This window comes from Camelus dromedarius, chromosome 26 (assembly GCF_036321535.1).
Source record: "Camelus dromedarius isolate mCamDro1 chromosome 26, mCamDro1.pat, whole genome shotgun sequence".
NCBI classification, from domain to species: domain Eukaryota; kingdom Metazoa; phylum Chordata; class Mammalia; order Artiodactyla; family Camelidae; genus Camelus; species Camelus dromedarius.
In genome coordinates, this window is record NC_087461.1 from 19,814,158 (window position 1) to 19,840,067 (window position 25,910).

Genomic DNA, 25,910 nt, shown 5'->3' on the forward strand with positions numbered 1-25,910 from the left:
GCCTTAGACTCTTTCCTTTCCAGGATTCCCAACCTCATTTCCTAATTTCTGACTTTGCCCTAAATTTTGTCTTCTGGTTCTTTGTGTCAGTAGGGCAAATATTTGGCCTTCCCAAGTGGTTCCAACTAAGGCCTGCCTTCAAGAATAAAGCCAGATAAACAGGACTGTTACCCCATGTCATCCTCTCTTTCCAAGTGTAGACTTCCCTTCTGATTCTGCCTCCTTTTCATATCTCTCCAGTGTTTTCAGACAGATTTTTTTTAATATTTTATCTCAGGTTTATAGTTGTTACTGCAGAAAGATTAGTCCAATAAGATACACTTATTTGCCATTTCTCAAAGTGGACCTACTATGTATTTTTAATTTTATAGAAATGATAGCATACCATTTTTTATCTTTTTTTAATTTAATAGATAATAGAGAATGTTTCCTTTCCATGTATGTAATGATGTTTTGCTTTTTATAATTATGTAATTATCTGTTGTATGGCTGTACTCTATTCAACAAGTTCCACTATTGATGGACACTTGGTTTGTTCCCATTTTTTGCTATTTTAATATTGTTGCATTATGCATCCTTGAGCATAAGGCATTTTGCAAATGTGCAAGCATTTTTGGATTAATTCTTAGAAGTAGAATTTTCAGATTGTCCTACATAGAGATTGCTTTGATTTATATTCCCAGCAACATCGTATGAAAATGACACTTCTCTCCCCCACACACTCACAACTCAGTATTAGAATTTTTTAATTTTTGTCCATCTGTACATTTTTACAAATGACTTTTAATTTTAATTTGCTTTTGTTTTATGAGTCTAGTTAAGCATCTTTTAGCATGTGTAAAAGCCATTTACATTTTCTTCTGTGAACTTTTTTATGTCCTTTGGCCATTTTTCTTCTGGGATTTTTTTTTTTTTAATTTGTAAGAACTTTTCGCATATTAAAGATATTTGTTCTTTGTTTTATGTTGCCATACTTTTTCCTGTTTTTCATTTATGTTTGACTTGGTTTAGGAACTTTTTATTTTGAAGGAGCTTTTTATTTTTATTTAGTCAAATGTATCAGTTTTATTATTATGATTTTTGAGTTATGAGTCATATTTAGAAAAACCTTCCCCGTTTTAGGATTTAAAAAAATAAGACCATATCTTTTTGGTCTTACTTACTATGTTTAAATTTTTAGCAGTATAAATCTAGATTTTATCTTGGGAGAAAGAATATAGAAGCAATATAACCTTTCTGTTTTGACAGATGGGTTTTGTGTACTTTGTATTCTCTTAGTATATGGAAGTGTTTTAAATGTTTGTATTCAAACCTGTTGAGGGGGGGAGGGTATAACTCAGTGGTAGAGTGCATGCTTAGCATGTATGTGGTCCCAGGTTCAATCCCCGGTACCTCCATTAAAAATAAAATGAAATAAATGAACCTAATTACCTCATCCCAAAAAACAAACAAAATCAAAAATGTACAGGGGAAAAAAAAAACTTTAAATGTGTTGATATCATAACTCACAGTTTCTGCCTTTGGTGTCAAGTATAGGCTTTCTCCACCCTCCAGATTATATAAATACTCATCTCTATTTTATTTTTGACCAGTATTTCTTACATTTAAATGTTTAATGAGCCTAAAGTTGTTTGTAATATGGTAAATTGGTACCAAGCTTATTTTCTATACAATCAACTAGCCTGTTGTTCTGCTACTATTTATTGCATCATTTCCTCACAAATTTCAAATGCCATTTCTAATATTTTCCATTTTTAAGTATGGAATGATTCCTTTTCTTCTCCTTTGTTTCATTAATTGCTCATGGCCTGTGCCAATTACATACTGTCAATTATTTTTAAAATAAAAACAAGGCCTGCTTTAAAAGATATTAAGATGTATTATAAATCAAAATATTTTTGGCTATTCTTAAAGTCTTCTAAGAGAGCTTTAAATTCACACTATAAGGTAGTTTTTAAAATCTACAAATTAATTTGGGGGGAGTTAACTCTTTTACCTTTTAATATTCTTATCCGAGAACATGATATATCTTTCTATTTGTTAATGTTTTGTGTTTCTCAGTTGATTTTTGTAGTGTTCTTCCTAAACATTGTGATAGTATGTATAGTATAAACCATTACTGTGAAATATGATTATGTACTTTAAAAAAGATTGAAAAGGTATAAAGTAAGATATAAGTGGGTATCTCTAGCTGCCCAAATGATGTGTGATTTAGGGTAGGGGTTTGTTTTCTTGGTGCCTGTTTTTTCAAAAGTCTAGTATTGAGCTTGTATGACTTTCTTATAATTAGAAAATCACAATTCCCAAAACACTAATTGTATTTTAATACAATGATGTTTTAAATACATAAAAACATTTCTAATGAGAAATATATTTATGTTCATAAATACCACCTAAAAATAAAAGTCACTCAAAGCCTTTTTTCTGAATGAAAAGAAATATAACTTTAATTGTCTATAATAATTTGAAATGGTAGCTTGCATAATTAAGGATGATATCAAAAGCTGGGAAAATATATTTATTTGTATTAATTTTTCTCAACAGTGGAAATTTTTAAATCAGTATTGACTATTTTAAGTGATGTAGAGTTGAATTGTTTTCTGGGTTGGCCATAAGCTAATTGTTGAATTAACGTCTAATACATTCTGATCTGATAAGCCTCATAGCCTAATAATGAATGCAAAGATACTCACTTATACTTTTTAACTGTAATCTCTTCACAGTGTAGATTTTCAGGCAAGGTGACCATTCAAGACGAAAAAGAAAATACTTATGAAGTTTGCAAAAGGTCTGTAATGTAATTTTTAATTATGTGATGTTAAAAGAGTCAGTCATGTAATTTATTTCTTGAGGCATATTTTTCGTTCTCTGCTGTATATGCTTGGGCTACTATGCCATAAACAGTACATGGATATTATTTAACTAATGTGTCAGGTGTATCCAGATGTCAGGGATATTGTAAGTTACCTTAAAGTTGTCACTAATTAGGTATTTTGAGCCATTAAAATATTTTTTGAGAAAGGAATAGTGATAAAAGAAGAGAGATGTGTATGTGACTTTTCTGAAGGTAAGAATAGCTGAAATTAAATGAACAGTGCAGTTTGCAGGTATCTTCCATGTCTGCAGTGATTCGTACTGACAGTTACAATGCACTCACTAGAACGTATATAGGTACGAAATTTAGATTCAGAGGATAACTTGGAGATCATTTGATCCATTCTGTACCCCCGTTTTGCTGTTGAAGCAAGGCACAGTCAAGTCAGGTGACAAATACATGTAAGTCCCTTTATGCTAAGACGGTGTTTTTCAAAGTGTGATCCTTGGAGTACCAGCATCATGTAGGAACTTGTCAGAAATTATTTGGTCCCACCCCTGACCTACTGAATCAGAAACTCTGCATATGGGGTCCATCAGTCTGTGTTTCACCAAAGTCACTAGCTAATCCTGCTACGTGCTCATTATGTTACATAGCATTATGTTAAGGAGAAGCCTAGATAAGAATTAGATTGTCATGAAGCTCAGTATGATTCATGACCATTTGGAGATCTTAAAGAAAAAGCAAAGGTAGTAAGGTTAACTTCTTCTTTTCCTATCAAAAATATTTTGCTTACAGACAAAATAGTTGCAGCCTGCAGAGTTTTGGCATCACCATGGCTCTGCCATAATGACATTGGAGTGTGATGTGGGGCAAGTCACTCCATCACCCCAGGTTTCATCTTCCAGTCAAAAATTTTAAATTCCATCAATGCTAAGTTTCAACTGTTAAAAGCATTGGCTCCTCTTCTTACTATTTTTACTTTCCCCTGGCCCAAGGAACCCCAGCTGAAAAATCTTATTAGAATTGTTTTTAAGATAAAATATTTTAGTATCTGAATGAAGGTACAAGTCCTTCTCCAACAAAGTAAATTCATTTATATCTATTAGCTTCAAGGTACTTTTCACCTTCCCTCTTGCTTAAGTTACTTATTTTCTAGGTAAGTGACATCCAGATTAATTGGTTATGTAGGATCTCACATATTAGAATATAGTCAAAGCTGTTTAAATGAACATTCTAGAACAATACGTTTCTTATACCTTGTTCCCAAAGGAAGATCTTAAGTGCATGTATACATTTAATATATATACTTGTCACTTACTTGTTTTGTTGCACTGTTAACAGAATTGTTGGATGATCTTTTCTGGATTCAGACACTAGTCCAGTTCCTTCTCAGACTCTTTGTCTGGCATGATCAAAAACACTTTGCTCTAATTTTAACCCCCCCACCCCACTCTTACCCCTACCCCAGCCATTTAATAAGTACTGGTTTTCTAGTTAAGAAGGCAGGAACAACCTATTGAAAACATTAAAGAATCACAGTATATGACTGTAGTATGCAGCCCAGTGTGTGGAACATACATGTCATTAAGTTGCATTTCTACTTATTTGATTCTCATTACTTTAACATTTTTAGAATAAATTCTGATTTTTTTTGTTTTTTCTGCTCACACAGTGGTGATTCTAAAAATATTGAGATTATGGTTGATGAATGTCACTTAGCAGCACTGGGCCCCAAACCTCTGTACTTTTCAGTGCCAGTGCCGCCTTTGACTCTAAGTGCTCATCAAGAAGACACACTGCTGAAGCCCTGGATGAATGGTACATGTTTCTTAATACAATGCTATTGGCTTTTGAAAATACAGAAATGATACAGGAGATTTTTCCACCAAAAACAAAAAGTTAAGAAAAAAGTTGAAACAAATGTAGGATATGTTAAGATTAGAAGATTTGTGTACCTTTGTTTAGTACTTTTGATGGAACAACTTCTGAGATGTCTATATTTATGTGATAGTGGTAGTACAGGTAAGTTTATACCTAAAATATTCATATTTATTTGAGTGTTTTAGAAATTTAGAGTATACTTTAGAATTTGTGTGAGGTTTTTTTTTGATAATTCATAATGCTATGAACAAAATAAGCTAGATTGAAGAATAAATTTAAAAACAATAAAGTTCGCTTGTGTGGCTCACACCTAGCTCTTTTGTGCCTCACATTACTGACCTCATGCCACCTTGTGTTGTGTCCTGTAGCACCCAGCCCATGAGAATCACGTTTTGTCTTAGAAAGCTTTACAGCTTTCATAATGAAAAGTACCGCGCAGCTATGCAGCAGAAACTTCAGTTTGTCCCAAATTATATCTGATGCTGCCAAAGTGAAAAATGAAATCATTTAAGATAAAAAAGCATTTTCATTTGTCTTACCTTTAGGAAAAATAAATTTTAAATATCCTAACTCTCATTTTAAAAGACCAACATTGAAGGATAATGATGCCTGGTGTAGCAGTCTCTCTGGGCTGCTGTAACAAAACACCACAGACTGGGTAGTTTAAACAGCAGATAGTCATTTCATACAGTTCTGAAGGTTAGAATTCCAAGATCAAGGTTCTGGTAGGTTCAATTTCTGGCTCAGTCCTGGCTTTCAGATGACAGCCTTCTCACTAAGTCTTCATATGGCCTTTCCTTGGTGCCCGCACATGGAGAGAAAAATAGCTCTCCGGTATCTCTTATAAGGACACTAATTCTATCAGATCAAGGCCTCATTTTTATAACTCCATTTTTTTACTTCCATAAAAGGCCCTGGCTCCAAATACAGTCACATTGGGGGTTAAGGCTTCAACATCTGAATTTTGGGGGGGACACAGTTTAGTCCATAGCACCTGGGTTTGTCAGTAGTTCTTTTTTCCTAAGAAAGGTTTATTGTGTGCAATATTTGTCTGTTTAACTTAGAGACAATCATCTGAATACAGTCCTCACTGCTGCCATGTAAGTAAGGCTTTTGAGAAAGTATCTTCTGGGGGAGGGTATAGCTCAAGTAGTAGAGCACATGCTTAGCATGCGTGAGGTCCTGGGTTCAATCCCCAGTATCTCCATTAAAAACTAACTAAATAAATAAACCTACCTACCTCCTCCACTAAAAATTAAAAAAAATAAAATAAACCACAGACTCTCAAGTCCGATCAAAAAAAAAAAAAAAGAAAACGAAAGTATCTTCAGCTTATAATGAATTTAAAATGTTAAATTCAGATCTAGATACTTTAAAGAACACCTGAGATGTAAGTTATCCTGTGTTTCACAGGAACACACCATGGTAGCAGTCTGTGAATTAAGCATGAGTAGTCCAAAGTGAAACTTTAAAGCAGATAGTAGTGGTCATCTGTTTCGTAGTTAGGAAAGGAGTAAGTTGTAACATATTGGAGTGTAATGGCTTTCTTAATGATTTCTAGATTTCAGATTTCCAGGAAAACGTCCTCTCCTAAAGCTGCAGAACCCTGAAATTTGTGAAATATTTAACAGGGGAAAAAATGTATGGGTAAGTGCCCCATTAAAAAAAAAAAAAAAAAAAAAACACCTTATGAAGCACATACTTTGGGGCTTCCTGGTTGTATTTCCCTATCATTTTTAAGCAGTTCTGGACATTTTACGGATTTTTAAATTGGCGTTGGTGGTAAGGGGAAGAAAATGAGTAGCATTTCAGAGGATATTCACAAACAATATAAGAAGTTTAAGGCAGAAGGGTAGAGATTGGGATATTCAAAACAAAATACAAGATGAATAGTTCCCTGTAATGAAGGAGGAAAGCTAGCGATGTAAAGCAGTTGATGGGAAAAACTTGCCGTAAAAAGCTTTCACTCATTTGCCTTTTTTTTTTTTTCCTAAGTGTGGTTGATTTACAGTGTTGTGTTAGTTTCTGGTGTACAGTATAGTGGTTCAGTCATAAATATATGTACATAATTCTTTTTCGTTATAGGTTATTAGAAGATATTGAATATAGTTCCCTGTGCTATACCGTAGGAACTTGTTTGTCTTGCCTTTTTCTGTTAATCAGAAAAGCTAAGGAAATTTTGGTTCTAATAAATGCATCTGAAATATGCATATTATAATAGAATTAACTTTTTATAAAAGTAAAGGGCAGGTACATGAGAAGGAGGAGGGAATGTATAAACTTCAAAACACGTAAAGTAAAGCTAGTAACTTTGGTGAAATACAAGTTTTACACTAAAGAAAATTGCAAAAATTCAGACAGCTTTAAAGTGTGTTCTTTTCATTATTTTTAAAAATACAACTTGATTGGAGTTTTTATTTTATCAAGTTGGCAAGCAATTTATCATGATACTGTTTTAGGTATGTAATACTTCTGGTTGCTTCAAATACTTTCTCACTTGATCGTAGTTAAGTGTTTTACAATTAACACAGAAGGAAAATTTGTCTAATTTTCTAGGTGTTCCAGAAGCCCCTAGGGTTGATGATACCCCATAGATACTGCAAGTTTCATTTTAATACATTATGTGGCTGTAAGCGATTACAATGCAAGTTTGCTCACGTGCCTGAGCAAAAGGATGAAAAGGTAAAGTATGTTAAGTCATTGAAGTAGAGATGTCTTAATAACCATCTCAGTCATACATTTTAATTCAGATTTTCATCAGCGACTAATCGATGAGCTTTGCCTGGTTTCATGTTTTATATAAATGGAATTATACAATCTGTATTCTTTTGTTTCTGGCTTCTTTTGCTCAGTATTTTTGAAATTCATCTGTATTTTTTACCTAATTGTAGACATTTCTTTCTCATTGCTGTATAATATTGAATGTTCTTTTGTGAGTATATCAAAATTTATTTTGTTGATAAATACTACTTTTGGTGGGTGGTTTCTAAATTTGGTAAATTCAGTAGTGGTGCCATTGGTGCTTTGCATGTCTTTTGGTGAGCATATGTACACATTCTGATGGATTATACTTAAAACTACAATTACTAGATCAAAGAGTCTGCATATGTTCTACTTTAGTACATACTGACAGACAGATTTCCAAAGTGGTTTACCAACTTACACTCTCCAGCAATGTCTGAGAGTTCTGGTTGCTTCACATCCTCACCAGCTCTTGATATTATCAGCGTTTTAATTTAAGTCATTCTGGTGGGTGGGGAGTGATCCTTCCCTGATGGCATCTTTCAAAATGCTTATTGGATTTTTGAATATCCCCTTTCTGTAAATATCTAAATATTTTGCCTATATTCTGTAGGATTGTCTTTTTCTTATCCATCTTAATAGTTCTTTATATATTCTGGATATAAACTTGTTGTTGGAGATATAGATATAGATATATTTTTTTGCACCTCCGTTCCTCAATTGCTTGCTAATCTTGACTGTTTCCTGGACTATTTCTTTGACAGAGCTTCTCTAAATAAGGTTTTTGTAATGAATTCAGTATGCATTTCAAATCTTAGGTAACCTAACATCATCTTCTTTATTCCATTGTTTTAAATTCACTTTGAAAAATTGGAATAAGCATAAATATAGGACTGAAATTTGTATAGTTTCTGTGAAATATAAAAAGGTAATTTCATATTTTCCATGACTTTTACAGGTTTGCATGGATGTGTTTAAGAAATATATAAGAATCGATGAGCTGTGTTTGCTACAACGTGCAGGTATGAGACACTGGAATGATTACTATAAATTCATTAATGTGAGTGTTTCAAATAATGTGCTATGTCGTCTTAGAGTATGAAAGTAAATTCAGTACATTTAAGTTTGAAAACTGAATGCCTCAGAGTGGCTCTCTTGGTCTTAGGATTAATAGTAAGTTTGGCATTTTGGTTAGTAAAAAATTATAATCCACATAGCACTATAATTCCCTTATATACTAATATTTTCATGGTATAGAAATTTTATTTACAGAAAAGAGGATATTGTTAATTAGCTTAAAATCTTTCTGAAGGGATCTTTCAGAAACTGGATCTTCCCTACTTCTTTTCTCCATCCTTCTCTTTTTGCACTTATCCCTTATAGCCGATGCACCATCCATCATTCTGTGCAGTTCCCTAAACAGGCCAGGCTGCCTCTCTCTACCCAAGATGCCTTTCTTTCATCCCCTTTGCCCAAAGCAAAGACCTGTTCATCTTTCAAAGCTTAGTTATAGGAAATAGTATTACCTCCTCTATTAGGCCCTTGTCTGACTCCATAGCCTCATCCCATTCTCTGCTCCCATCTCCCCCTACTGTATGATGAGCCCCAAGAGGAAGGGACCAAGCTTTATACTTGTCACCCAGACACAGCCATCAAAGCCACATAATACAGTAATAGAACACTTTAGCTTCATATTCATCTGCTTAAAATCTCATTTGGCTGAAAACAAAATCCCTGACAAGTTTGTTTTGCTGGTGATACTATGTCCCCAAGGATTAGAGGAAGCATCTGAGGAAGCTGGTAATCTGGACTTAATCCAGCTGTAACAAGGAGGAAGTAGTTGAGGTGTAAGTAATAGGAGCCTGTATAGGGAATATATCTGTCACCTGAGGGGTTGTGATAGTCAAGCAGAAGAAGCTACACATGATTAGATGTGGATGAACATTTATATTCCAGAAATAATTCCATAACATGAGATGTGGAAGAAAAGAGGGTGACATGGAAAAAATGCAAAAACTCCCAAAAATAGAATTCTGATTATATAAATATCCAATATGAGAATAGGAAAAATATATGTGAATTTAGTTTTAAAACAGCAAATACAGAAAACAAAAACCCATAGTGAAAAATAAATGCAGGAAGTTAACAAGAATCTGTGTGAATTATGTTTGATGTGAAAATAGAAACTTAGATTAGTGGAACAGATAGCTCAGAATAAACTCGACATTATGTAAAAAGATGTTTAGTGTTTAGAAGGACCATAGGGTTTGGGAAGGAAGGCTCATTTTATGAATGATGTTAGGGTAACTGGATAGCAACTTAGAAAGAGACTCTCAATACCACTGGTATAAGGTGTAGTTACAGAGAGCCCTCAGGAAACACCTAGTTCACAAGGGGAGGTACTGAGTGGGTGGGACTCCCCATTCCCCTCTGTATCCATGGGATCATTTTTGTCTGTTTATATTTGAATTTCCACATAAAATTCTTTTTCCAGAAGTTTTATGACTAAAAACATTTGAAAAACTACTACTGCTTAGAATACTTCAAAATGAATCAATATAATATATTGGTGATTCAGTAGGAAGAGTTAAGATTTTCTATCAGATTTTTTGGAAAGTTGATCATTTCTGTAGTTGAAAGTAACCAAGGGAAACACAAAAGATAGAGCTTTGATCATATAAATTTAAATGCAAAAAAGCTATTAGCTTCAAATATTTTAAATTTACCATTGGTGATATACACAACATATTCTAATTTTTAATAAGAAGAGTCCAGTTAGCTCTTTACAGAGGCATGAACATTATTTCCTCTTATGAGAATCAGAAAGAGATCTGGAGAGGAAAATCCAGTGTTACTGGTTCACCAGAATTGTGTACTGCTAATCAAATGAGAGAGTCGTTCTTATAAGTTAATTGAAGTGGCATTATGAATTGACAAAGCTTTTTAGAAAAACACTGTAGGAAGACGGCAGAGTAGGTAGCGCCAGGAATCTGTCTCTCCATCTAGACAACAGTTGCACTGGCAAAATCTGTCTGATATAATTACTTTGGAACTCTGGAGTCTGTTGAAGGCTTACAACTTCCGGGGGAAACCTTGAACAATAGGTTGTTAATTTCAGTCAATTTCTACTCTTAGCACGGCAGCAGCTACCCATCCCTTAGCCCCAGCCACGTGACAGGCAATTATGTCTCACCTCAATTGGTATTCAAAAAGCATTTGAGAAAATTCAACACCCTTTCATGATAAACAGACACACACACAAAAAAATAACCAGGAAGAAAAGGAAACTACTTCGACATTTAAAAAGCCATATGGGAAGAGCCCACACAAACACCATAGTTAATGGCAAAAGACTAGATAGAAGCTTTTCCTCTAAGATCAGGAACAAGGCAAGGATGCCTGTTTTTACCACTTCTATTCAACATAGAAATGGAAGTTCTAGTGTGAGTAATTTAAAAAGGCAAAGAAATAAAACACATCCATTTTGGAAAGGAAGAATACATTATTTGTTTGCAGATGATATGACCTTGTATGTAGAAAATCCTAAAGATTCTGAAAAAAAAAAAAACCTGTTGGAGTTAGTAAATGAATTAAGCAAAATAACAGAATACAAAGTCAGCATGTGAAAATCAGTTGCATTTCTATACACTGAAATGAACAATCTGAAAGGGAAATTACAAAAACAATTCCACTTATAATAGCATCAGAAAGAATGAAATGCTTAGGAATTAACTTAACCAAGGAGATGAAAAACTTGTACAATGAAACCTACAAAACATTGCTGAAAGAAAGAAGACATAAATTAAAGGAAAGACATACCATTTTCACAGGTTGGAAGGCTTAATATTGTTAAAATGTCATTATTTCCCAAAGTGGTCTGCAGATTCAATGCAATCCCTATTAAAAGCCCAGTAACCCAGTAGAAGTGAAAAACGCATCCTAAAACTCATGTGGTATCTCAAGGAATCCTGAAAAAATCTCAAAAAAGAACAAAACTGGAGAACTCATACTTCCTGACATGAAGACTTACTACAAAGCTACAGGAATCAAAACAGTGTGGTACTGGTATAAAGACAGACATATAAACCAATGGAATAGAATAGAGAGCCTAGATGTAAACCCTCACATATATGGTCAGATGATTTTTGACAAGGATGCCAAGACCATTCAATGGGGAAAGAATAGTTCTTTTTCAACAGAGGGTACTGAAAAAACTGGATATCCACATGCAAAAGAATAAAATTGGACCCTTATCTAACACTACTTACAAAAATTAATTCAAGATGGATTGAAGACCTTAATGTAAGACCTACAACAATAAAACTCTGAGAAGAAAACGTAAGGACAAAAATCACAACATTGGATTTGGCAGTGATTTATTGGGTATGACACCCAAGACAGGGGCAACAAAAGAAAAAAGTAGACAAATTGAACTTCATGGAAATTTAAAAATTTTGTGCATTAAGAGGCAAAATCAGCAAGGTAAAACAGCAGCCCATAGTATGGGAGAAAATATTTATAAATTGTTTATCTGGTAAGCAATTAATATCCAGAATATATAGAGAACCCCTAAAGCTCAACAGTAAAAAAAAAAAAAAAACCCACCAGATTCAAAAATAGGCATTTCTCCAAAAATATACACAGTTGCCTGATAAACATATAAAAAGACACTCAACATCACCAATCATTATGGAAATGCAGATCAAAACTACATTGAGATAACACTCACATCCGTTAGGATGACTACTATCAAAAAAACAAAAAACAAGTGTTAGTGAGGATGTGGAGAAATTGAAACCTTTGTACGCTGTGGACAGGAATGGTAAATAGTACAGACACTGTGGGAAAACAGTATGGCAATTCCTCAAAAAATTAAAAATAGAACTACTGTTTAATCCAGCAGTTCTCCTGAGTATATAGTTAACAGAATTGGCAGCAGGATCTCAAAAGATACTTGTGCAGCCTTGTGCTAATATTTATAGCAACTTTAGTCATGGTAGCTAAAATATGAAGCAATCCAAGTGTCCATTGAGAAACTGCTTTTGCAAAGGAAATTAATCAGTGTTATAATTTGTAGTAGAATGTTCATAATCATAAACTAGAATAAAAAATATCCCCGGGTCAATTTGTTGATGGAGTTAAAACAGCAAGAAGGGATGTGTGTCAAAATAGTCTGCAGCCATCTCCAAACAGGCCATTGCCTGAAGTCCCTGGGAGTGTGGCTCCCCAGGAGTTTGTATTGAGACCATGATGTATGAGGCAATTTGGTCCCAATTTTTGTGGATAGCATATGAGTTAGCTCCCAGTCAAGTGCCTAACAAGCCTGGTTGATATGTTATTGCCACTAACTTTGGCTTTAATTTATTTCTGTCAAGTATTTCTGATACTGGAAGTATACCTTTTAAGAAATTGAATTTATAGTATTCAATCTTTAAATGTAGAAAAATTGTCTAATTTAGGAAAGATGAATATCCTAAAAGCAGCAAATAATCTTAATATATATTTCTTCATTTTCAGTAAACATGTTTATGGAGTACTACAGAAAGTTTCCTCCGGGTATACACTTTGACTTACAAGTGCTAAATGACCTTCTAAATTCTTTACTCAAACATTATTTATTGAAAGAAATATTTCAGGTAGTGGACCTCAGCATAATGGTTAAAATGCTGGTAAGTAACTGAAAATGTATTTTTTTAATATTTTAAGTTAATTTCCCTGTTATATTTGTTTCTATAATTTAGCAGTTAAATTTCTGTGTTTGTTGAATATTTCCTAGAGAACACTTGTGTTTTTCAGCATAAACAAATTTGAGAAACTTAAGTGTACTGAAAGAAGACATGAAAATGAGTGTAATTTTTTTGTTTTATCCAGCCTGCTCTGAAAATATTACTAAAAATATTTGAGCTTGTGGCAACTACGAAATTAAGGAATGCTGTACCTGCTTTAATTGATATGTTTTGCAAGGTATGATTTTATTTTATCCCTTTTATTCTCTGATAGTGAATAACCAAGAAAATAATTATTTCTGCTTATATTCTTAAGTTGCCATTTATTCACATTCTTTATGCCAAGGAATTCTATTTTCAGAAATGTTCTTTTTCCCCTGAAATAGGGTTTATAAACAGACTCCAGTGACTTACAGGTCTTCACCTTAATTAAATAGTTCTAAGCATGCCAGGTGACTTCTTTCAGATTCATGAACTATCCTCATCTCTACTCCTTAAGGATAATTAAAATTTTCTTTTTCAAAAAGATTTGAAGTCATTTATAACAAAAATATATACACAAATCACTGTATAAAAAGAAAATAATTACCGAAGTGGATTGATAAAAATATGGTGGCAAGGAGTTAATTTTATATTTAGCATTAAACAAAAAGAAAAACAAGGATTTTGCTGGCATTTTAAAAGTATATTAAAATTTTTTCTTCTGTTGAATATTTTCTGGTATTTGGTACTACCCAGCCATTCATTTCAGAATAGCCTAATAGTGAGAAAACATCCCACTTCCTGCCCGTTTTCCTTAGGAAGCAACATTGGAACCACTCTAGCAGTTGAACAAATATTTCAGTGAATACCTTTAGTTCCACATTACAAAACTTGATAAAAATACTTTCCTGGAAGTGTTTCAAATCAGAAATTACTCAGACTTCCCAGTTACATAATAAATGAGACACAGGGATGAAATGTACAGCATGGGAATACAGTGAAGAATAACGTGGTATCTTTGTATGGTGCCAGACGATAACTGGACTCATCATGGTGATCAAGTTTTGTAATGTATGGAAATACCAAATGTCATGCACCAGGAACCAACATAGTGTTGTAGGTCAATTATACTTCAGAAAACAAACCCAGAAAAAGAGATCTTGTTTGTGGTTACCAGAGGCAACAGGGTGGGGAGTGGGAATTGGATGAAGGTGGTCAAAAGGTACAAACTTCCAGTTATAAGATAAATAGGTGCTAGGGATGTAATGTACAACACGATAAATGTAATTAACACTGCTGTATGTCATATGTGAAAGGTGTTAAAAGAGTAAATTCTAAGAGTTTTCATCACAAGGGAAATTATTCTTTTCTTTTTCTTTTATTTTGTATCTATATGAGATGATGGCTTTTCACTAAAGTTATTATAATATTTTCATGATGTGTGTAAGTCAAATCATTATGCTATGCACCTTAAACTTACACAGTGCTGTATGTCAGTTATATCTCAATAAAACTGGTAGATAGATAAATTAAAATTCTTTTTAAGTTGTTACTAATCACCTATAGTAGTTGTAAAACCTCAATTTGATACTTCTCAGAAATTTTACCATCAGGAATACAGTATAAGTGCTATACTTACTAAAAGACAGAATGAGTACCCAACAAAAGGAGATACTACTGATAAAGTAGTTGAGATACTTTGGAGAAAGGAAGAATATTCAAGTTTGAATTCAAAAGTATTATTTTCATTTTTGCTTTAAATTCTTGAAATAAGGTATCTTACTGTGGTTCTCAAATATTTGAAGAAAAATACACTTAAGATTTTTTGAAATGAATTTTAATTCTATTTGTCTTCATGTTTCACTTCTTCCATCAGTCTTAGTTTTTTCACACATATTGGTTTCAACGCTTTCATGCTTTTCCAAGAATGACTACTTTTTTCTCTGTTCTGCAGCTTGTTGAAGCTGGGATGGTACTTGACCCAGAAGACTTCAGCTATATCGTTAAGTGTTTATACCAAGTACAGGCTTCCAAGCAAGAAATAAATGTAGTTCTGGAAATGAAATCCAGGTAAGAAAAATCATTATAATTAAGGCTAAAATATATGTGTTTTGGTGAGGACTTAAAAAGGATGAAAACAAAGCACTTATGTTCATGTGCCCAAACATCTAGATATTTGCCCACCCTAATCCTTCTCCCTCCCTTGGCTGTGGCCTGGCCCCACTGTCATCCGCTGCCTCTAGCCAACCCTCCTGTCCTGCCTCACCAAATCTTTTTTCAGTGCCTGATTTCATCTCAGTGCCTGGCAGATCAAATGTAAAAGAAGTTTGTCTTGCTGTTTCACAGCTTACATAATTCTACTTAATGCACTCTCTTGTATGTATACAGATTACCTTAATCCTTCTTTCTGTTTCATTCATGTGTTGTCATGTTAGCTGAATACACTATTTTAATGCCCCTCCTTCATTCTTTCTCTCACTTGTTCACCTTTAAAAAAAATACTGAGTTATAAGAGTAGTATCATAGTATACCTGCATTGAGAAAAAGAAAAGCCATGAAATGAATTTTATAAAAAAATTTATTAAATTGTCACATACGTAGAGAAAAGTATACTAATTTTAAATATTTAGATGAACCACGACTTTTTTTCCCTATTTTTAAAGCCTTTTTATTGAAGCATAACACAGACTTGAAAAGTACACAAACCTAACACGTACAGCTCAATGAATTTTCTTATTTCGGGAAATTGAATATAATTCTCTGTGCTATACAGTAGAACCATAACTTTTTAATGAAATCAAATTTGATAAAGTGCAAATGGTAGCAGCCACCAAAGTCCTTGAGAATGCCCCGAAAGCTCCTTCACAGGAGCTCCCACGGTTGTTTTTACCTCATTTCTCATTATCTTCTAATACAGAGGTTTCCAAACTTTCTTGGTTCATAGTGTCCAGAGGCCAAAAGGATCCCATTAACAGTATCATTTATTAAATATTTAGATCCAAGCAAGTTAATAGTTGTTTGACAGTGTCTGTCAGATGTCGCTTGAAAACATGAAATAACCTGAGGAGCCCCTGTGAGTTTGCGCTAGTGCCCTGGGCGCCATGTGCAGCTAGGGACCCGCAGCTCTGCGTGCTGCCGCTTTCCTTCCAGCCGCAGCGTTGAAGACACAGTTGAGTTCTTCAAGTTCTGATTCCTTTAACTAGTGATAATTAATAGTCTTTATTTTGCCTATTAATTATGACAGTTTTATCTAATTTGGCTTAAATATCATGACAATTATGTCCAAAATTATGACAATTTATTTGACATTCCCTGATTTTGGAAATTGTATCCTTATACACTCTGCCCATTCCTATGTGCCTATTTTAAAGCAATTATATAGTATTTTTTAGGATGTATTAACATTGGTGACCAATTTAATGAAGGAGAAAATAGAAAAATAACTGTAGATAGTTAAGGGGTGTTGATGGTTGGGAATGTGGACCCAGCCCCAGGGCATATGGGAAAAAATTAGTATTTATTATTTTATATTTAAATTTTCCTTATATTCTTTAAAATAATTATCCTTGTCTAGACAAGGAAAATGAATTTTAATGGTTATTCTTAGTTTGATTTTGATTATAGTTTTTAATTAGCTAGTTTATAGTTCATTTGAAAGGCTTTTACTTTCAGTAGATAAGGCTACTACGAAGAATTCTAACATTTATATGCAAGAAATCAGTGAGAATTTAGGTGTGTATATAATCTAGGAAATTTGTCAACATACATTTAATGACTTAATTGTATTTTGAAATAATCTTAGATTTACAGAAATATTACAAAAATTAGTGTAGAGAATTCCCATGTACCCTTCATCTGTTATGTTCATGTTAACATCTTACATAATAATAGAACCGTGATCAAAACCAGGAAGTTAATTTTGGTATGAGTCCACTAACTCGCTGCAGCTCTCATGGTATCAGAGTATGGTGTGCATGGTTCAACATGTTGTATTACTGGCTAAGTTAACCTTGACCACTTAATTAAAAAGATTATCTGCCAAGCAAGTTTCTACACTGTAAAGTTACTCTTTGTCCTACTGTGATTAATAAATATCTCAGGGAAGAGACTTTAGCATTATGTATTACTCCATTTCTTCTCAAAACATCGTACATTAATTTTACTATTCTTCAGTGGGTCTTTACTACAAGTTTATACTATGATATTTTCCACATTTTTTTCTACATTTATTAATTGGAATTTTTCAGTAAAGAACAGCTGTTCCTTCTCTATTTATTGTTCAGTAATTTATATCAGTATGAACTCACGGCTATTTATTTTATTCTATAGGTTATTTGTGATCTAATTCTGTCATTATTTATTTTGTTGCTCATGTTGTTCCAAATTTGACCTTTGGGAATTCCTTCAGGTTGGTCCCATCCTTTCATCATGTTTTCTTTATCTTTCCACTACTTTCTTGTTATTTCAGCCACAAAGTTAAGTCTCATCTTCTCTTTTCCCTGCCCCAACATTAGCAACCAACACTCCTCTGAGGAGCTCTGGTTCCTTTTATTAGAGAACAGTATTTAAAAACCAAGATCTGAATGTGTTCATTGCTCCTAGAGTGTCATGGCAGTTACAGTGTCCTTGCAGCCAGGTCTTCTGAGTGGACAGGGCTAGGAAATATATACATATGTATACAAAACATACATACACACAAGATACATATTTATTTCTCTTATATTTATGTACATTAGAAGAAACATGAGTATATACTGATAGCTTGATTCTAATCTGACACTATATGTTTATTTTAGCCTTCTCTTTTTCTTATTTATAAATTCTTTCTCTAACAGTGAGAAACCTGACTCTTATTACCTGCAATATGTTTGTTCATTTATTGTTTTGCTATCCATATAAAGTAGTTTCAGAACTGCTAACCCATATCTGTATGGGAAAAAAAAATCTACCTAGAGTACATTATTAGTATAAAGATATTACAGTATTCAGCCAAAATATTGTTTCCTAAGTTGCTTGGATTAGTTCTTTTTTCCCTACACCCATTCACTGTGGTTATTCATTTGTAGTCCATTTAGGTTTATTTGCTTTTTAAAAATTTTTTTAATTTGTTTTGCTTATTTATTTGGGAGAGGAGGTAACTAAGTTTATTTATTTACTTATTTATTTTAACAGAGGTACTGGGGATTGAACCCAGGACCTTGTGCATGCTAGGCATGCACTCTACCACTGAACTATACCCTGCCCCTAGGTTTATTTGCTTTTGTTTGTATTATATTTTGAGTTATCCCACATCCTAGCCAGTTTGAATTATTTAGGGAAGTATGTGAAACATTACTATTTGTTCCAACAGTCAAAGCTCTACTAAAAAGCGCAATGACAAGTGTTGCTCCCCCTTATTCCTACTCTGCCATTTCCATTTCCTTCTTTCCGTCCCTTTTCTACCTACCTACTGAAGGTAACCAGTCTTTCAGTTTCTGGGGTTATCCTTCTTATAATGAGCAGATATGTATGTATTTTTTTGTATCTAACTCTTTACTGCATGAAGTGTAGCATATACTAAATACTCTTTCAGCTTTGTTTTTTTCCCTCAAGCAGTATATCCTGGAAATCAATCCAAATCAGTTCATAGAGAATTTTGTCCTTCTTTTATAACTGAAAATACTCCATTGTATAGATTTATACAATACACAAATTATACTTCAGATTATTCAATCAGTGTATGGGTATTTAAGTTGTGCCTAATATTTTGTAATTAAAACCAATGCTACTGCTCTTGGATTGGAAGAATTAATATTGTTAAAATGGCCATACTACCCAAAGCAATCTACAGATTTAATGTAGTTCCTGTCAAATTACCCATGACATTTTTCACAGAACTTGAACAAATAGTCCTAAAATTTATACGGAACCATAAAAGGCCCAGAATTGCCAAAGCAGTGCTGAGGAAAAAGACCAAAGCTGGAGGCATAACCCTCCCAGACTTAAAACAATACTACAAAGCTACAGTAATCAAAACAGCAATTTTGGATCAAATTGAACTGCTTTCTTACATCATATACAAAAATAAACTCAGATGGTTTAAAGACCTAAATATAAGACATGACACCATAAAACTCCTGGGAGAGAATATAGGCAAAACAATTTCTGACATAAATTGTACCAATGTTTTCTTAGCTCAGTCTCCCAAAGCAAAAGAAATAAAAGCAAAAATAAACAAATGGGACCTAATCAAACTTAAAAGCTTTTGCACCTCAAAGAAAACCATAAAACAAACAAAAAGACAAGCTACAGACTGGAAGAAAATATTTACAAACAATGTGACTGACAGGAGGTTAATTTCCAAAATATACAAACAGCTCATACAATTCAATATTAAAAAAACAAACAACCCTATCAAAAAATGGGCAGAATATCTACATACATACTTCTCCAAAGAAGACATTCAGATGGTCAGTAGACACATGAAAAGATGATCCACCTTGGTAATTACCAGAGATATGCAAATCAAAACTACAATGTGGTGTCACCTCACACCAGTCAGAATGGCCATCATCAAAAAGTCTACAAATAATAAAGGCTGGAGAGGGTGTGGAGAAAAGGGAACCCTCCTGCACTGTTGGTGGGAATATAAACTGCTACAGCCACTACGGAGAACACTATGGAGATTCGCTAAAAAAACTAAAAATAGAGTTACTGTATGAACCAGCAGTCCCCCTTCTGGGCATATATCTGGAAAAGACAGACTCTAATTTGAAAAGACACATGCACCCCAATGTTCATAGCAGCACTATTTACAATAGTCAAGATATGGAGCAACTTAGTGTCCATCAAAAGATGAATAGATAAAAATTAGGAACTTGTCCTTTTTTAATGCTCTGGAATAATTATAAAGCATTAGAAGTAACTATCAAAATTGGCCCCATAGTTGGCTGTTATACAATATTCTTAGTTTAATGGCACCCTCTCCTTTCCCCCCCTTTTCTTATCTTCCAAGTTGCCAAAGGGTGCCTCTCCATTCATTTTTGTCTTTTATCTTTCCCAGAAGCTATGCATTTCACAGATTGTGCCTTTAAATCATACAAACTTTTAAGTTCCTTCTGTGTGTTTTGTGTTCTCATCTACCCAGACACTTTTTTCTTAGCATTTTCAAACTTAGGACTTTGTGATGGTAATTCTTAATCAATGTTAAGTCCCTTTACTAGTTCACATTTTTGGTTTGTTTTGGTCAGTCTTTGCTTGCCACAACTCTTTGTGGAACAGTGAGGATGGAGTGGGAGCAGTAGAGGTCAAGGGCTCATATTAATATTTTTTTCCTCTCTTTATTCACAGTTGTTTTGAAGTTTTGACATCCTCAAGTTAGGCTAACGTATGGTTTCCAGTGGAATTTGCTTTTTCCTTGTTGCCTGTCATTTGTGAGGAAGTAGTATGAGTTACATATCTGTGCAGTTGCCATTTTCTTCAACATTGAAAATTTTTGTAGTATATTACTGTTTCTCCAGTGTCAGGCATAAATTATAAAACAAATGAATTAGGAGCAACAGTGATTTTTTTTGGGAGGTCAACATAATTAACTGTTTTCTATTGTTAAAGGTTACAGATGAGGCAATTTAAGAAGAACTGGAAGTATGATTTAGAGTCAGCCTTGAATGAAATAGAGGTATGATACTTATTAAATAAGTTAATGGAATCTCTGAAAAACAATAACAACAAAGAAGCTTGGAATAGTAACTCAACTTTAGAAAAAGTTTTAGAAATGTGGCTATATAGGGAAGAAAAGAAAGTTTTATTTTCTTACTAGTTAATGCTTTGAAATGCAAACATAATTTTTAGAGTTGTGAACTATTCTAAAAATAATTGTAGAAGTTGTTCAGTTTAAAATTAACTTACTTTAAGGTGTAATAATCTGTAGCTTAGCCTTTAATTCTTGTCACTGGGCAGACTCACTCAGTGCACAAGTTGGCTTTCTTGTCATGGTCCGTGCATGGCTGCAGGATGTGACCTGACTGAGTAAAGCCAAGGTCACGAACACTCTCCAAGCACTTAACGTCTGAATAAGAGATAGAGGACTTTAAGGATGATTTTACTTTTTAATTTAAGATCACTTTTGTACTCATGCTAGTAATTGTTGGTCTAGTCTAACTTAGTATTTACACCCTTTAAACAGTTTTTGTTGCTGTGGGAAACTTCCTTAGTTTAGAAGACAATAGGAAGACAGTAAGTTTACTGAAATTTACTTTGTAGCCCCTTTTGTGGAAGAAGTATATTGCTCAAGATGATGTGTGGATCCCAAATCATAAACGGCCCAATAACTGTAAAATGCAGTCTCTAAAAGTAGTAAAATAACCCATTGCTGTGGAGGCAGCTCAAATCTTGCTGCTAATCATCTGTTTTCCACAAAATCTATCTTCAGTATCTTATTCAGGTTTGGAGGTGACATCATGAAGTACATTAGGACCTAGATACTTAAAACAAATGTACACTGACATCTGGAACTTGCGGAGGTTTTGCTATCGTCAGATTGTACAGTAATATGTTATTGATGTTGTAGCAATTGTTAGTAAGTTTATAAGATTTGCAGAGATTATGTCTAATTAATTTCTATTTATCTGATGCCTGCATGTGCCTACCCCATAATATATTTGCATAAATGAAAGCTTGCATTTGTTTTGTTTTGTTTTTAATAATTCTCATAGTGTTATAAAGAAAAAGGTGACTGGACCAAATTGGGAAATTTATACATAAACATAAAAATAGGCTGTGAAAAATTTGCAGATTTGCAGAAATTTTGCACTTGTATTGCTGAAACACTAACAAAAGACTGTGAAGAAGAGAGACCAGGTGTTCCATTTTGTGAATTTGCTGAAACAGGTAAATGTCAGTGTTTTGATCTGAGTATTGTGTGTTAGTGTGTTACAGTGTTCTTTCTGATTGATTGATTGAGTAACCAATACGATGTTCTTAGCATATAAAGCTCTTAATATTCTCCATGTTGGGGATAAGTTGACATTGCAAGTTTTAGATACTTTCCCTTCTCTTTATAAGTTTTTCCATCTATTAATTGTTAAATTAGATTATAATGATATAAGGTCAATGTAAAATCAGATATTTCATGTCTTTATTTTTCATTCATATTGGTAAAACTATTACTAGCAAATTATAGTGAAGCATCTAAATTTTTGAATCATTAAGTTGTTACTATCTTCACTATTACAAGTCAACAAAATTCGTATTTTTTTAGACCTTTTTTTTTTCCCCACATGAGCTCTTCACAGCTATATTCTCTGTCAGAGTCAGCAAACTTTATCTGTAAAGGACCGGATAGTAAGTATCGTAGGCTTTGTACATGTGACATATAATCTGTGTCCCATAATTTTCTTTCTGAACAATCCTTTAAAAATAAAAGAACTGTTCTTACTGGTTCACAGGCTACACAAAAATGGGCCACAGGACAGATTTGGCCCATGTGCTAGAGTTTGCTGACTCCTGGTCTTTGTGGTAGTGTCACTAATTCCATACTAAATTTGCCTTTTCCTTCATTCTAAGTGACTCTCACTTTCTTTCATACACCTACTTTGTGTTTCAGTTAGCAAAGATCCACAAAACAATGAAGCAGATGAAACTTTGCTGGGAAGAATCGGAATCAGTGCTATGTACTTCTATCACAAGCTGTTGCAGTGGTCCAAGGTACTTCATTAAATTTTCATTTTGGCTTGGTTTATAGAAAGTTAGTTTTAAAATTTTGAACAGAATATGGATTAACCCTGCAAATTAGGAATTTGCTCATAATCATTGCAGGTGGCAAATTGAGACCCAGACACTAAGTGAATTATTTGGTGGTAAATCAGGCAAGTGTGAAAAGGAGGTGGCAGGAGACGGGCTACTATGAAGAAGCTCAGTATCGGGAACACTGAGGAAGCTGTGCTAAATATCGTATTTATTTGAAGCACCTTTTAATTCAGAATTTATTTTGCCAGCTCCTGAGTATTGGTAGCATTATAATTTTGGAAGACCTTTCTTAAGATGAACCCAGGATTGACACAACATTGTAAACTGTCTATACCTGAATTTAAAAAAAGGAAAAAAAAAAAAGTGAACCCAGGATACTCACAATTAACAGAACTCCTTTAAAATCACCTCTTAGGATTCCCTGCTGTATGTCTTCATGTCTTCCTTTGAGGCTTAGCTCACCATTGAAGCAGTGTAGGGATTCTAGACCATGCTGTACTGCCATTCTTTAGATTTCCCTGAGGTGGCAGGTGGAGTTGTAGATTCAATAAAGTTAAGTAAAGTAAAGGCCAGGAAAATGTAAAATAGGAAGTGCTGAGGGATGGAGTAATACAGAGAGGATAGTTGAGAGTGGGGTTGCTCTAGAATCAGCTACTGACATGTGACTTGTATTCCTTTTCATAAAGAGGTTAGTTTACAAGTGAAATAACATTTAAGTAAATGGTCACTTATATACATTAAAAATTCATGAACTAAAAAAAACACTTTTAAGAAATCATTGTACAGGGGGGAGGGTATAGCTCAAGTGGTAGAGCACATGCTTAGAATGCATGAGGTCCTGGGTTCAATCCCCAGTACCTCCTCTAAAAATAAATAAACCTAATTACCTCCCCCCTTGCCAAAATAAAATAATAATACAATAATAAGTAAATAAAAATACCCAAAAAAGTTTTAAAAATAATTTTAAAAAAAGAAGAATGAAAGAAATCATTGTACGGAGGTTTCTCCAGTCTCCAAGGTCTCCGAGAGGTTTAGCACTTACTGTGTAGCAGGCCTGGGATGGGCAGAGTGTACCATGTCCCTGCTCTCACAGTACAGCTTAAGGTTGATCATAGCATTAATTTCTTGGATATTTAATGCTTGAGAATCTGAGGACTACCTAGTAAGAAGACCCTTTTTTAAAACTCATCCTGATTTTGCTGAAATTTTAGAGTATATTTTAATTTTATTTGGTTATTTTTATTTCTTAAGATATAAGAGGTTGCTGAATTTGTGCCTGTATTTTAATTTTAAATGTTTATTTAAAATTATTTATCTTATTTAGAATGAAAATGTTATTATCTTAGCATGAATTTTTTCATGAAACTTACTCCTTTTTGAACATTAAAACTGTTGGAATTAATGTATCCCTTGAAAAATGTGCTCATTTACAAATTGAAAGTACTCTGACATCATAATATGCATCTGACTCAAAACAGCGTATATAATACAATACAAAGCAAGAGTTCTGTAAACTAAAAGCCAGATCTGGCCCACAGTCTGTTTTTATACAATTTGTGAGTTAAGAATGTTTTTTTATCACAGCGAAAAAAAAGTGACAATATGTATGTTCATGTATAACTGAAAAATTGTGCTCTGCACTGGAATTTGACACAACATTGTAAGATGACTATAACTCAATAAAAAAGGTTTTAAAAAAAGAATGTTTTTTTTTTACATTTTTAAAGACTTAGAAATTATAAAACAACCAAAAATAATATGCAGCTGAACAAATGTGACCTGCAAAGCCTAAAGCATTTACTGTCTGGCTGTTTATGGAAAAATTTTGCTGACCCCTGTTATAAAATAATAATATATGTCTATGTCCCAGTTTCTGATGTCTACCCTAGAGGCAGTCTTTATGTAAAATATGTGAAATAATTAGCCTATTGAACAACAACAAAAAAATTTCAGCCAACAGTTTTACCTCTTTTTTTTTTTCCCACTATCATTCTTTATCTAAATTTGATACTATCTTTTTTTCACTAACTCTCCCTCCTGGATCTCAGGGTGATCAACAGGAGAAGAGCAAAACATATAACAGGTAGTTTTCCACATTAAGGCATGAAATCCTTTTTCCAAATGAAATCTTTAGAGGAAGCACAGCGAATAAAACGGATGAAAGGAGAACTGCTGAAAGGGGGCCCAGTAGGGGCCTTGGCTAATATGAGGCAAAGCCCTGCTTGCTCCCCTTCCTTCCCATCTCTGTGGTTGAGCAGGAAAGGGCTTAAGGAGAGAGTCTGGGAGCAGTTCAGCTGTCAGTCTAGAATGGTGATTCAAATTGCATAATTGTCTTCTATATAATTATCGGTGACTTTGTATCTCTATAATACTCTACGTGATTGATACTCAGTTACTGCTGGTTTTTTTTCTTTTTTTTCCTCTAGGGACGGAAGGTCTTAGACAAACTGTATGAGTTAAAAATACATTTTACAAGTTTAAAAGGACTTCTAGGGCCTGAGAAGTTAGCACCAAGATGTCAGATTGTGAATATCGCAGCAGAAATTTTTCTAAAAAGTGGAAACCTAGATGGTGCCATTTGGGTCTTAAGGGGTAAGTTATAAATTCTTGTCTTTTTATTTGCCTCAAGTTGATACTGAATTGTGGGTAATAATTTGGTCTAAACTAGTAATCATGTGGGTAGGAAAGGTTGTATAAAATGAAAGGAGAACATTAACCTCACTTTAAAGAAGAAACTATATGAACCTTTGTTGAAAAGGTAGTTCTTACTTTGGCGCAATCACCATATAAATGCTTTACGTGATTATCTCAATTAATCTTCACAGAAACCCCATGAGGTTGGAATTATTACAATCCCCACATTATAGGTAAGAAAATGTTACGAGACATTAAGCAGCTTGCCCCAGATGACTGACAAGGAGTGGAGGCCAGATTCCGTCCCGGACAGTCCAGCTTTCAAAGCCCAAGCTTCAGCTGCTGAGACAGGGAAGTCCCGACTGCAGTCTGCGTAAACTGTATCTGTACATGCACAGACA

The 25,910-nt window shown here is 33.8% G+C and overlaps 1 protein-coding gene and 1 non-coding gene across 3 annotated transcripts in view; both read left to right on the forward strand.

Annotated features, from left to right (window-relative positions):
• Window positions 1–25,910, forward strand: part of LOC116150504 (protein TOPAZ1) — a 54,287-nt gene that overhangs the window by 14,366 nt on the left and 14,011 nt on the right. Inside the window, exons 5-16 of one of the 2 annotated variants that reach the window (XM_064479252.1) lie at window positions 2,724–2,788; window positions 4,491–4,636; window positions 6,261–6,346; window positions 7,256–7,381; window positions 8,400–8,463; window positions 12,959–13,110; window positions 13,313–13,405; window positions 15,104–15,219; window positions 20,740–20,806; window positions 21,843–22,017; window positions 22,733–22,833; window positions 25,302–25,467. In XM_064479252.1, the coding sequence (XP_064335322.1) occupies window positions 2,724–2,788; window positions 4,491–4,636; window positions 6,261–6,346; window positions 7,256–7,381; window positions 8,400–8,463; window positions 12,959–13,110; window positions 13,313–13,405; window positions 15,104–15,219; window positions 20,740–20,806; window positions 21,843–22,017; window positions 22,733–22,833; window positions 25,302–25,467 (1,357 nt within the window). Of the gene's footprint in view, window positions 1–2,723; window positions 2,798–4,490; window positions 4,637–6,260; window positions 6,347–7,255; window positions 7,382–8,399; window positions 8,464–12,958; window positions 13,111–13,312; window positions 13,406–15,103; window positions 15,220–20,739; window positions 20,807–21,842; window positions 22,018–22,732; window positions 22,834–25,301; window positions 25,468–25,910 lie in introns of both variants that reach the window. The other variant, XM_064479253.1, reaches the window with a different exon arrangement.
• On the forward strand, window positions 23,665–23,738 carry TRNAS-AGA (transfer RNA serine (anticodon AGA)). Its single transcript has one exon. It is a non-coding gene; the product is annotated as a tRNA-Ser (tRNA).